At 42.0% G+C, this 12,275-nt stretch overlaps 1 protein-coding gene across 2 annotated transcripts in view; it reads right to left on the reverse strand.

Moving 5' to 3' along the window:
• Positions 1–12,275, reverse strand: part of LTN1 (listerin E3 ubiquitin protein ligase 1) — a 386,602-nt gene that overhangs the window by 93,973 nt on the left and 280,354 nt on the right. For both annotated transcript variants that reach the window (XM_078658380.1, XM_078658379.1), the window contains one exon: positions 9,945–10,182. In XM_078658380.1, coding sequence (XP_078514506.1) covers positions 9,945–10,182 — 238 coding nt within the window. The remainder of the gene's footprint in view (positions 1–9,944; positions 10,183–12,275) is intronic.

Raw genomic sequence — 12,275 nt, forward strand, 5'->3', positions numbered from 1 at the left:
GGGGTGCCTACTGTAGATGCAGCCATTCCATTTTGTGTATATGATACAGAACCAGGAAAGGGTTCAATGGTCGTGATTTCACGTAGACTAAGACAAGCTGTTGCATATCTAGAGACATTACCAGACATGAAAGATCACCTAGATAGCATGTATCGTTTTATTAGAACGGGGGAGGGACCAGATAGTATAGCACAAGCCATGGCACAGAGAAAAGTAGGGGTTAAGAACCATGTCTTACGTTTTATTATTAACTGCCTGATCAGGGAACAGGACGAAGGGGACGGAGATGTAAAAGCAGGATTGATAGAATGGAGTGATCACATAGATGCCGGTAGACATGAGAAACAGGGACAGATAGATGCCATGTACAAGAAAATACGAAAGGAAATAATAGAAAGGCACAGAAAAGAGTCTGAGGAAAATGGTGAGTTATCAACAGAAGAAGTAGATGAACCAAAAGACAAGATTAATTATGTAGGAAAAGCGCGACAGTTTGACAGACCCAAGTGCCTTGATTACCGTAAACAGGGGCCAGCTATAAAAGAAAGGTATTCCCTTGAAGCATTATTCCAGGCTACTGAAAAAGCACTGAAACAATGGATAGGGAGTGAGAGACCTCCCACACAACACGAAATAGAGTTGGCCCGGTCAGCCACCCAGTGGGTGTCCAATGCCAATATATATAGCAGTGATATAGTGGCTCAGACTTTCTTAAGCCTTCCACCGAACGAACAGCGTTTGGCTGGTATTTACATGGTTCAACACTTGATAACGTTGTATAAAAGTCAGCATTCTGATCCTGGTCACTTGCATAAAATACTTGACGACATTTTACTAGATAGATGGACAGGTTTAGGTACTGAATTAATTAATGTAATCCTGGATCAACGACATAAGTACATAGATTCTCTGACTACATACATGCCTCCAGTCTTACACCATGACAGACATAACGTACACATAGACAGACAGAACCCCCTACGAGAGGTTCATCCCGTTAAGAATGCGGCCAATGAGTTACAACGAGTGTATGTTTACACCCCCTTAACGAAATTAGAGATTCTTGAAATGAAAAAGATGTTGCCTTGTCATGATAAAGACCCAGGGGGATTTCACCGTGAATTAAAAGACATCCTCCGCATAGGAGATTATACATACGCTGACATTCTGAAGCTATTAAAAGTACTGTTACCTGCAGGGATTTATGAAAAACTTAAGGAAAAAGACTGGGAAGTGGGTGAGAAAAAGTTAAGTTGGGATGCGTTGGAAACAGAAGAGAAGGGCAGGGCCCCAGGAGTTGGTCTTGGAGAAAGAGCTAGAGAACTACCTGAATTTCTGATACAAGTTTTGCCAAGATTATTGATTACTAAAAAGGAAGATTGGGATGCTATTTCAGCATGTAAACAAAAGCAAGACGAGGACACTAGTGATTTCTATTCTAGATTTGAGAAATGTTTTACTATTAATAGTGGCCTTAAGCCTGGTAGCGAGTCATTTCCACATCTTTTTGTGAGCAAATTAGTAGAGAATTCCTTACCCCAGATCAAGAATAGAGTACTGAAGGTTGAGAGTACTTGGCAAGCAAACAGCCCTTCACAAATGTTACAGATGCTACAGTATCATCAGAATAGGATTAGAGAAGAGCAGGATCATGAAAAGAGACGCATGAAAGAGACAAAAATGAAGGTGCTGGTTGCCCAGACGGTACCGGCGACTTCAAACAAACATAACACGACACCTGTCAAAGGGAACTGTAATTATTGCAAACAACCAGGTCACTTTGTAAAGGACTGCACTGTTCTGAAACACAACATTGCTACAGGCAAGACAAAAGAGCGACAGTACACTCCTAGACAGAATAACACGCAACAGAACACGCAACAGACAGTAGCGAATTATCCTCCACCACCGCCTGTTCATGCCACACCACAAATGTATCAGCACACACAGTCTGACTATCCAGAATATCAACAGTTCTCATGAAACAGCCTGGAGAGGGAAGTAGGCTTGCCCCTTATTGAGGTTCCTGTAGATCAAGAGGGTCCGTATGTGCATAGACGTGTTCTAGGTCAGGATCGAAAGTTTCTGATTGACACAGGGGCGAGCAGAACTACCATCAGTCATGACGAGGTTCCAGGGGCACCTCTCTCAGGCTCACAGAATGTTTCCCTGGGATTTTCAGGAAAGCCTATTGTTAATGAAGTATCAAAACCAGTCTCCCTAGGGGTTGGTCCACTGTCACGTACCACTGACTTGCTACTTACTAAGTCATGTCCAGAAAACTTACATGGTATGAAGACATTAAAAGATCTAGGAGCAGTTATCTGCTGTTCTCCAGAGGGAGTACGCCTGTTCTTACGTGATTTTATGTACTGACTGATTTTGACCACAGACTCAAGAACGTACCACAGATCCTGTGGGCACAAGGACCGACTGATGTAGGTTACATGGACATTACGCCTCACCATGTCACACTCAAAGCAGGAGTAGTACTTCCACGTATTAGACAATACAAGTTACCGCCTGACGCCGAAACAGCATTACTGAAAATAGTTGACGAATTTATTGCACGGGGGTAGTGGTAGAGACAGTCTCAAATGTATGTAACTCGCCTGTCATTCCTATCCTTAAAAGATCTGATCCTAGTGTATTGCCAGTGTACCGATTGATTATTGACCTGCGAGAATTGAACAAATGTGTAGTACCACAATATCCAGTGGTGCCAGACATTTCTTCATTATTGACTGCTATTGATTCAGAGGCTACTTACTTTACTGTTATCGACTTGAAGAACGCTTTCTTTAGTGTTCCCATTCACCCAGACAGCCAGTACCTGTTTGGATTTTCATTAAGAGGTCGTAGCTTTGTCTTTACACGAGCTCCTCAAGGTTTTACAGAAAGCCCTAGTATTTACAGTCAGGCACTAAAAAGACAGCTAGACAGCATTCACATGCCTTCCAACACTGCGTTACTACAGTATGTGGACGATATCCTGATTACAGCACGTTCAGAAAAAGAATGTGAAAATGCATCACTGACAGTCTTACACTTTCTGGCTGACAAGGGGCACAAGGTGTCCCCTTCGAAGTTGCAATTCTGTGAAAAGCAAGTAGTGTACCTAGGACACTTGCTTTCCAAAGAGGGGAGACAGCTAACACAAGCACGTATACAGCTCATTGCTAACCTTTCACAGCCCAAGACACAAAAGGAAGTACGTGCCTTTATTGGCCTCACTTCATACTGTAGGCAATGGATTCCCCAGTATGCCTTTCTAGCCAAACCACTCATACAGTTAACTACACAGGAGGCAGGGGGGACTGTCCTCCCTTGGACACAAGAACACACCTTGGCAATTGAGGAATTAAAAAGAGCTTTATGTCAAGCGCCAGTGTTAGCGACTCCATGTTACAGCAAACCTTTCATGCTTTTTGTAACTGAAAGAGAAGGAACAGCGTTATCTGTTCTCACACAAGATCAAGCAGGAAAACACAAGCCTTGTGCTTATTGTTCTAGCACGCTAGACCCAGTGGCCCAGGCTCTGCCTGCATGCCTGAAATCAGTTGCAGCAACAGCCCTAGCCATAAGACAAAGTGATTCAATAGTATTGGGCCACCCTCTGACAGTACAGGTTCCACATGCAGTGGAGGTACTCTTAAACAGAACACAAACACAACACTTGACTGTAGCAAGACTGACAGGATATGAACTGACATTATTTCAACCACACATAGAGATCAGACGTTGTAATATTCTGAATCCTGCAACACTTTTGCCCTCAAGTACAGTAAATGCACCATCACATGACTGTGTGGAACTAATGAATATAGTGACAAAGCCAAGACAAGACCTGACAGATATTGCACTTTCAGACCCAGACTTAACGCTCTATGTAGATGGATCATGCATGAGAACGAGTGCAGGAGAGTTAGTAGCAAGTCATAGAGACACAGAAAATAGACACATTGTCAGCACAAGCAGCAGAGCTCATCGCTCTGACACAAGCCTGCATAAGAGCTAAGCACTTGAAAGTAAACATTTATACTGATTCGCAATATGCCTTTGGCGTTGTTCATGATTTCGGGGTACTATGGAGGGAGAGAGGTTTCCTGACCTCCCATGGGACCAAGATTCAGCATGGCCAGCTTATTCAAGCCCTGTTAGAAGCCATACATTTACCTACAGCCATTGCTATCCTGAAGTGCAAAGCTCACACCAAAGTTACAGACACCATTTCCCAGGGTAATGACCTGGCAGATCGAACAGCCAAACTTACAGCCCAGACACCAACAGACACGACAAGGACAGAGGTACCATTACTGACAACATGTATGACAGTCAGGGATCCCACTCAAGACGTACTCGACATACAGACACATGCCACTGCAGATGAGATAAAGAAATGGACTGAACAAGGAGGGGTCCAGACTGACCAAGGTTGGATGACTAAGGGAAAAGGCACATGGTTTCTCCCAGATTCCATGGTACAAATAATAATTAACACAGCCCATAGTCCAGCACACTTAGGAGAAAAAGCAATGTTAGACAGCTTACAGAACATCTGGTTTAACAAGCACATGCGTGCCGCAGCGAAGCAGAAAGTACGAACATGTATGATCTGTTGTCAGTTCAATCCAGGTAAAGGCATCCCGGTGGAACAAGGCGGATTTCATCCTCCTGACCACCCTTTTGAGGTTCTCCAGATGGATTATATCCAAATGGACAGAAGTAGAGGTTACAAGTACGTCTTGGTGGTAGTGTGTGCACTATCTAGATGGACAGAAGCTTATCCAGTTCCAGATTATACTGCTGTAACAACAGCCAGACAGTTAGTGCGCGAGTATTTCCCCAGGTATGGATTACCTCGGGTGATCTATTCAGATAACGGCCAGCCATTCTCCTCTGAATTAATGAAACAAGTGTCCCTTCTGTTAGGATACACATGGAAGTTCTATTGTGTCAGACACCCAGAAGCAGCTGGCCTTGTAGAAAGACATAATCAAACCCTCAAGACAAAATTAGCAAAGGTCTGTGCAGAGAAAGGCGTGGATTGGATGGTAGCCCTGCCGGTTGCCCTCTTTTACATGCGTATGGTAGCACATTCCAGAACAGGCCTATCTCCGTATGAAGTGGTCTTCGGTAGACCGCCAAATATGTGGGGTACGCCTATGCCCAAAAAGATAACTGATGTTGACAGTAACATGCTGACAGATTACCTGGCTTCCTTGATGTCTGCACTACTCTCTTGTCGTTCACAGGTTGCTGCCGCCTTCCCTGACAACACCCAGGTCAAGGAACACGCCATAGTCCCAGGGGACTTTGTGTGCATCCGGAATTTTGATCGTTCCAGCCCCCTCGAGCCGCGCTGGAAGACCCCGAAGATGGTGCTTCTTACCACGAGGACCGCACTGAAAGTGGAGGGACGCAAGGGCTGGATCCATGCCCATCACGTTAAGCGCTATTTTGGACAATGTGGAACATTCGAAAAGAACATTGACTTTAATGACACAACAGACTTTGTGCCGCCTTTGCTTGAAAAGACCCCTCAGCAAGAGTATAGGTCCAAGCTTAGATCTAGTAAGTCAGACGTAGTTTAATTGTTTAAGCCCACCCGGTGGTGAATCGGTTAGACCAGTTTCTGACATGTATAAGATCACATATGAGAATAGCAAGATGAGGGATTGCAAGACACTGCAGATACTGCAAGACATTACGCAGCAGATGGATTGTTACCTTGATTATTATTTGATTCTGTGCATTGTTATAATCGGTGTTAGTTTATTGCTACATGTTTTCTTTTTCATTTCCTCACATATACATTCATCCAGTATGCATACGTGACCAGCAATGCAACTGAGTGCTTGGTATGTGGCCAACTACCCCCTTATCAGAAAACAAAGGGAGTTCTGCCGAAATAGATTCTAAAAAAAAAACAAAAAAAAGATTCTTAGGAAAACATGCCCATTGGATAACATGGCAAATCGCACCTCCGCACAAGACATGCTTTTTCCTCCACTTCCACAGCTCAGATCCTTTTCAAATTTGGCATCACAGTAGTCCAAGCGATGCCCTACATCCTCACCAAAAAGCAGCCGAATCCCTCCACTGGAACGGGTACGAATTTCCGCTCAAAAACACGCCCCCCGAAAACGCCAAACAACGCCAAAATCCCTCAACACCTTGTTAAGCAGCATGTTAAAACAAAACATCTTCAAAACGTTACCTCCAAGCACTTGTAAGAGATCCAGCTCTCTCCTGCCTAACGTAATGACAACATACTCTGCACAAACCATGACCACATGGCGCTATTCACAAGCCATATTTACAAGAAACTCAGCAAGTTATAATAATGACATGCTCTTCATAAACCATATTTTCAAGGAGCTATTTAAAGGGAACTTCAGTCTCAGAAGGACTTTCTTCTTTCAAAACGTCACGCCATACCTATTTCATTTGCGGTCAGACAGCTTATGTACATCTGCCCTTAAGACTAGGGTGGAACTTGTTATATAGCAGACAGAAACAGCGTGGGAGCAATATACAGATTTCAACAAAGGTTTCTTTTTCTTTGTTGGCCCCGTCCAAAATAGTAAACTGCTACGCAAATTAACAAGAACCCTTGAAGCAGTAGTGAATGTGACTGCATCTGCCCTGGCGACTTGATCCAGGAGCAGTTTGCCATGATACTATCACTGTCTGCAGTGTGGCCTGGCGAAATGATTCTGTATGATCAGCTATACGGTCTCATGAATATAGATGTATCCTGAAGGGTTATGTAGTTGACAAGGAGGGAATGAGGAAAATGATATTTTGCCTGACCAAAAAAAATGTCCACTACATACACCCTATGTTACATTCATGTGCATGGCACCCATGCATATTTCTCGTAGTGGCCTGAATCACTAGGCCTCTGCAAACATGTCCTGCAAGTCAAGTCATCAAAGTCTCCCAAACGTTAAGCTAAAATAAAGGCCCATGTATTTTGCATTCTGCATTGTGCATTTTTAAATAAATATCGTACTGAGCCCTTTATTTTATTGTGGTTGAACCACTTTCTGAACTTCTGCCAAGACAGTGTTATGAATAACAGTTATCTGTTTTGCTGTACAGAGTGGCATCCCTGCCCGGTGAGGAAATGTAAACAGAACCCGTTCGCGACAGATAAGGCCTAGCTCTCTGTCTCAGCCCCCATGCAATGAACGGAGAAATATATGCTTTTCTGATTCTTAGTGGTGAACAACCTTTTGCTTCAGACAATACATCCCCTATCATATAAGATTGTACAAGATGTGCTTTTCGCCCTGACACAAGAGATGTCTCTGCTAGGTCGAAAGTCAGCTCTCTTCCCAGTTACACGTCAGTTGCACGCCATGCTCAAAGTTGCACAATTAGGGCAGAGTTCCAGCTGGTCATGCAAACTCCTCCCCTAAGTACCCACCCACCTATGACATCTACCTATCATCTACCTATGACTCATCAAGTGTACGCCCACATGCTCTTATCTCTTTCTTTCTTGCTCGGCCTGGAGCGCTCCTCCCTATGTACAAGGAGAAAATTGTATATATGCTGTTCATTGTTATTGAATGTTGGATTACTCTTCCTGAACCTCAGTGGTGATGGAACATATTCTCTCTTTGACTCGAGTTATTGGAATAAAGCCCATTTTAACTTGGACACCAAGGATCCTGTCTCTCATTTGATGCATGATATTTGGTTAATGCCTAGAAATTCTGCCAGGGTAATATTTTATTTACCACAGAAGGCACATCTCCGCCTGCATAATAATATTGGTTGGCGGTGTCTTGCAGACACCGCCACCATATTCAGCCCCTTTTCCGCCCAGTTAACTAGTCGATGGGCCGAAAACCGGCGGACGGTCTTTTCCGTCCGCCGGGGTCCCCTCGCCCTCGTAATATGGCGGGGGAAATGGGAGGCGGGCGGTGAGAAATGGCGGGCAGATCGCCACGGCCACGCGGGCGGTGGCGATCCGCCCGCTATACTAATAGACCCCCAGGTGCCCAACAACCTTAACTAAGGTATTTCAATTTAATTACAAGAATATTATGGTTATATCCAAACCCTCTTAAAGACAATTTTGCTCAGGTTCCATAAATATGGCAGAAACACTGTTTGAAGATGACAGCAAAGAAGCAATTGAGATTATTTATACAGCGAACTTTCAATAAAAAGTGTCAGTCAGAATGCTGAATTTGGATTTCCCTTGTTAGCAAATACAGATAGCAAAGGCACTGCTTAAAAAAGCAATTATACACTTGATAACTAGAAGTCTAAATCATATCATATGCTATTTCGACACAACTGAGATCTAGTCTTCATTACCACTTGTGCGTAACAAAAAAATCACCCTAATATTGCTCTTTTCTCGCATAACTACATTAATATATCCAGCTACTGGTTCAAACAATGAGCGTTTCGTACTCTGAAATTGAGTTAAAAGTTAGACGTGGGTAGCCTTGTCAGCCACATATGCAAACTGACAAACACAATGTAGCATAAATGTTCCCACAGTAGGCACACCATCATTAAATGAAAAATAAACTTCCACACTGGAGAAGATTCTTAACTGAGCATGTCTTACCAATACCGCCCTGAAGTCCACTACGTTGAATTATACGATTAAATAAAATGTGGGCAAAAAGAGAGGGATACACCACCTGGTAAAAGCAGAAATTACCTCTTGGATAGGGGACGGCTAATTACTAATAAAATAGATCTGTTCGGTTTGTCTCCATCTACAGTTTTACTGTTTTAAAGCTTCAATGCTTGTTTTGAGAATTTGTTGAGATACATTTCATAGATTTGTTTTGGAACAACTCACAGGCATAGTGACCTTGATCCTGGGACGTCAAACCTTTATAGACCTTTCTGGATTAGGAATTCTTTGAATTGTGAGAAAGTCTGAGTTAACAGGAAGGAGGAGCTCTATCTGGAAAACTGGCAGAAGATATGGTTGTCTAACATTTCATGATGGCTCCTTGTTTTGTATCAAACAAACATGTGTATTGTATTTGTTTGTGGACCCCTTGTAAACTGGTCAAAGCCAAGCTTCTAGATTAATAAAAAATCTTTTGACCAAGGAGATCTATTAAGAATGAAGTCAGTGACAGACAATCCATCTTTATTTAAGAGAGGGCAAAGTCCGAGGAAGCTGGAATTGAGTTCTGAAGAAATTGTTCGCAATTAGATGCAGTGGGGCATGTTTCCCATGCAACAATAAATATGAGCTCCATAAGAGGCTATATCTTGCTTAGCAGGATAGGCATCTAGAATAGGTTTAACTGCTAGATCACCATATCTTTAGTTGAAACGACCCAAGGTCATGGTGGTCTGAGCCATATATGTCTTCGAAAGGTTATTTGCTCAGAACACCTACTAGTGGCTACAAATTAAGTTGCAGATACTTCAAGATGACACTTTTCTCGGTCTCTCTCTCAAAAAAATGATAATGATTCTTAGTTGCTTTCTCTGGTATGCACTAAAATGTATATTTTCTAAATCAAGATGCATCATCAGAGTATCCCAACAATCGCTGCACAATGTCAGCCACTGGTGAGATCTCTGCCCCTAAAGGGAATTCCTTGATGAACTGTCACAGTAACAGGTATGACAGCTTTTCCTTCACTTAAAATAACAACACTACAGTGCACACCAGCAAAACACCACACATCATGTTATGAAAAACATAAAAAGTGGCATCTTCAGCTGCAAATATAAAACATACACAATATTCTATTAAATTATATTATAATATATTATGACATATATGCTATGATATGATATGATATCTTATCCTTAATACCAAATGTCTTTCAATATTAGCTATGGACAATCACCAACACAAATACCTGGTATTTATGTGGAATGGTAGAAATCTTTTATCACTGAATCTCACAATAAAGAAGAAATATATTATACTGATGTCTTACTTGTATAGCAAGTGGTAAACCGTGATTTGGACCGGTCTAGCTCTGAGCAACAAAAGTGGTGTCAAGGTGTTTAGTAAAGTCTGCAGTTTATCAGTGAGGTTTGTCTTCTGGCCAGCAACAAATTTAGCAGGAAGGTTGTTGTCCAATAATTGATCCTTTGAGATAAAGATTAGAGCTTCTCCTAAAGATTCCAGTATGGAATTATGTAAGGGTGCGCCAGTAGAATGCTTGCATTCACCTAAGCCAAACAAAACAGAGAAAATAAATAGAGACATCAGTGAACTGGAACATCGAATGCAGTATTTGACAAACAAAGCAACAGCTAACAATTGTATAGGTTTGAGTTGCAGCAAATGCTTTTTCTAGTAAGGGGATATGGGTCGGTTGACAGCGGCATGTCAGTGTTTAGTTTTACGTTTACCTGGCACAAAATTAACAAAGCGGAAATATTTCTACTCAATGTACCTCATCTGACTTTACTATAATTGGGAAATACAACTTTGGAAGCCCAGGTCATAGAACCCATATTGAGCAGGTTGTATACCACTAATAGGAAATAAACAAATTAGTGAGATTACTGCCATTGCACTTATAACCAATCTGGTTCAAGTAAATTTCAGCAACAGACAACCAGGCTTTAATTCTCCAGCAAACTACAGGGCAGGGATAGATTATAAATCTCTTCAGACCAGAAATAATAGGTACTTACATTCAGTAATTTTCTGGTGGACAAATGATCTTCCTCTAGATGTCTTACCTTAAGAATATCCTCCCACTTATCAGACTGATTTCAAAACCTTTATTCCCTAGCAGTAGTTCTATAGTGCTGCCTTATGGTGCCATGTGGCTTTAGCCACATCTCCACACACTTGACATGACAGCACTGGTGAACAGCAGGAACCAACCAGTGTGCTGACGTCAGATGCTGAAACTTTTTCTGCACCCTAGCGAGATGTGTGAAGAGAAACAGAGACAGCACCAATGGCAGTTATAATAATAAGTGAAAAAACGTGAAGGAGACTCATTTTCGGTCTCAACAGCTGCACAACCTATTGTGATGAATGTAATGAATTAAATTCGTAATCAACGTATTATTTATTCCTTAATTTCAACCAAATTTATCTTATCCTTTCTTTGCTCTGCTTTCTTTTCAATTCATTCTATCCATTGTCCTTGGTTCTTTGGCTTTGTAAAAATCACAGGAGAATTGTTGTTTCCTTATGCCACAAATTTATTCAATCACCCAATGCATTTCGGGAGAAAACTCCCTTCTTCGGGGGTGTCTAGGGTTTAATCAAGGACTGTAGGGGAGGGGGCACTATTCCAAGAAAGAACGAGTATGCAGCGATGTTGATCAAAGTTTAGATTGGGAGTAGAAACAGTTGAATATCGGGAACGTTTGAAGTATATTTTACGTATACAAATCATGGTAGCAATCGAGTGCGCTTTGAGAGAGCGATAGATAACAATGTAGATGCTATTTTGTTGCCATGTACAAAAATGTTGTTTAAAAACGATTGTTTTTGTAAAACATGTTTACCATTTAACTAACAGGTAAAACTTCTCTTTTGTGTACCCTAGACACCCCCGAAGAAGGGAGTTTTCTCCCGAAATGCATTGTCCCGAAAAGGACAATGGATAGAATGAATTGAAAAGAAAGCAGAGCAAAGAAAGGATAAGATAAATTTGGTTGAAAATAAGGAATAAATAATACGTTGATTACTAATTTAATTCATTAAATTCATTACAATAGGTTGTGCAGCTGTGGAGACCGAAAATGAGTCTCCTTCACGTTTTTTCACTTATTTGCAGTGCGAATGGGCGGAGCACGGAAAGCGAGCACGCCGACAAAGTTTAAATGGAACTAAAAGCAAATGTTGGATAACTAAAGGAAGAAAGGTGTGCATCTCTCTATCTCTACAGTTTCAGTTATAATAATAGCACATACTACCAAATCTGATTACATCAGGCACTGACTTATCAGGGGAGGAAAAAGGGCTGAGAGAGATCAGGAGGAAGATTATGTATCCACCAGAAATGTCATCAGTGAAGGCAGACAAATTATTTCTGACGGATATATCTTCTTGCAGAATCCTAACCCTAAGAAGGAGTCCATTCATCACTTTCTTGTATGATACACTACAGTGTGTTGCCCTAAATAGAATGGGTATGTCCAGACGTGGGTCCCATGCGCACTATGCCACTGGAACCAAGCTATACCTGGCAGATGAGCCTTAATCAGGGTGAAACCGGTCCTGGGTTACTTGTGCTCCGGTTCTGGAAGGACCTGGTCTTGCAGTTTGGGCTGGACTCTTCCCAATGGAACTGGGT

This window comes from Lissotriton helveticus, chromosome 8, assembly GCF_964261635.1.
Source record: "Lissotriton helveticus chromosome 8, aLisHel1.1, whole genome shotgun sequence".
In the NCBI taxonomy this organism is placed as follows: Eukaryota; Metazoa; Chordata; class Amphibia; order Caudata; family Salamandridae; genus Lissotriton; species Lissotriton helveticus.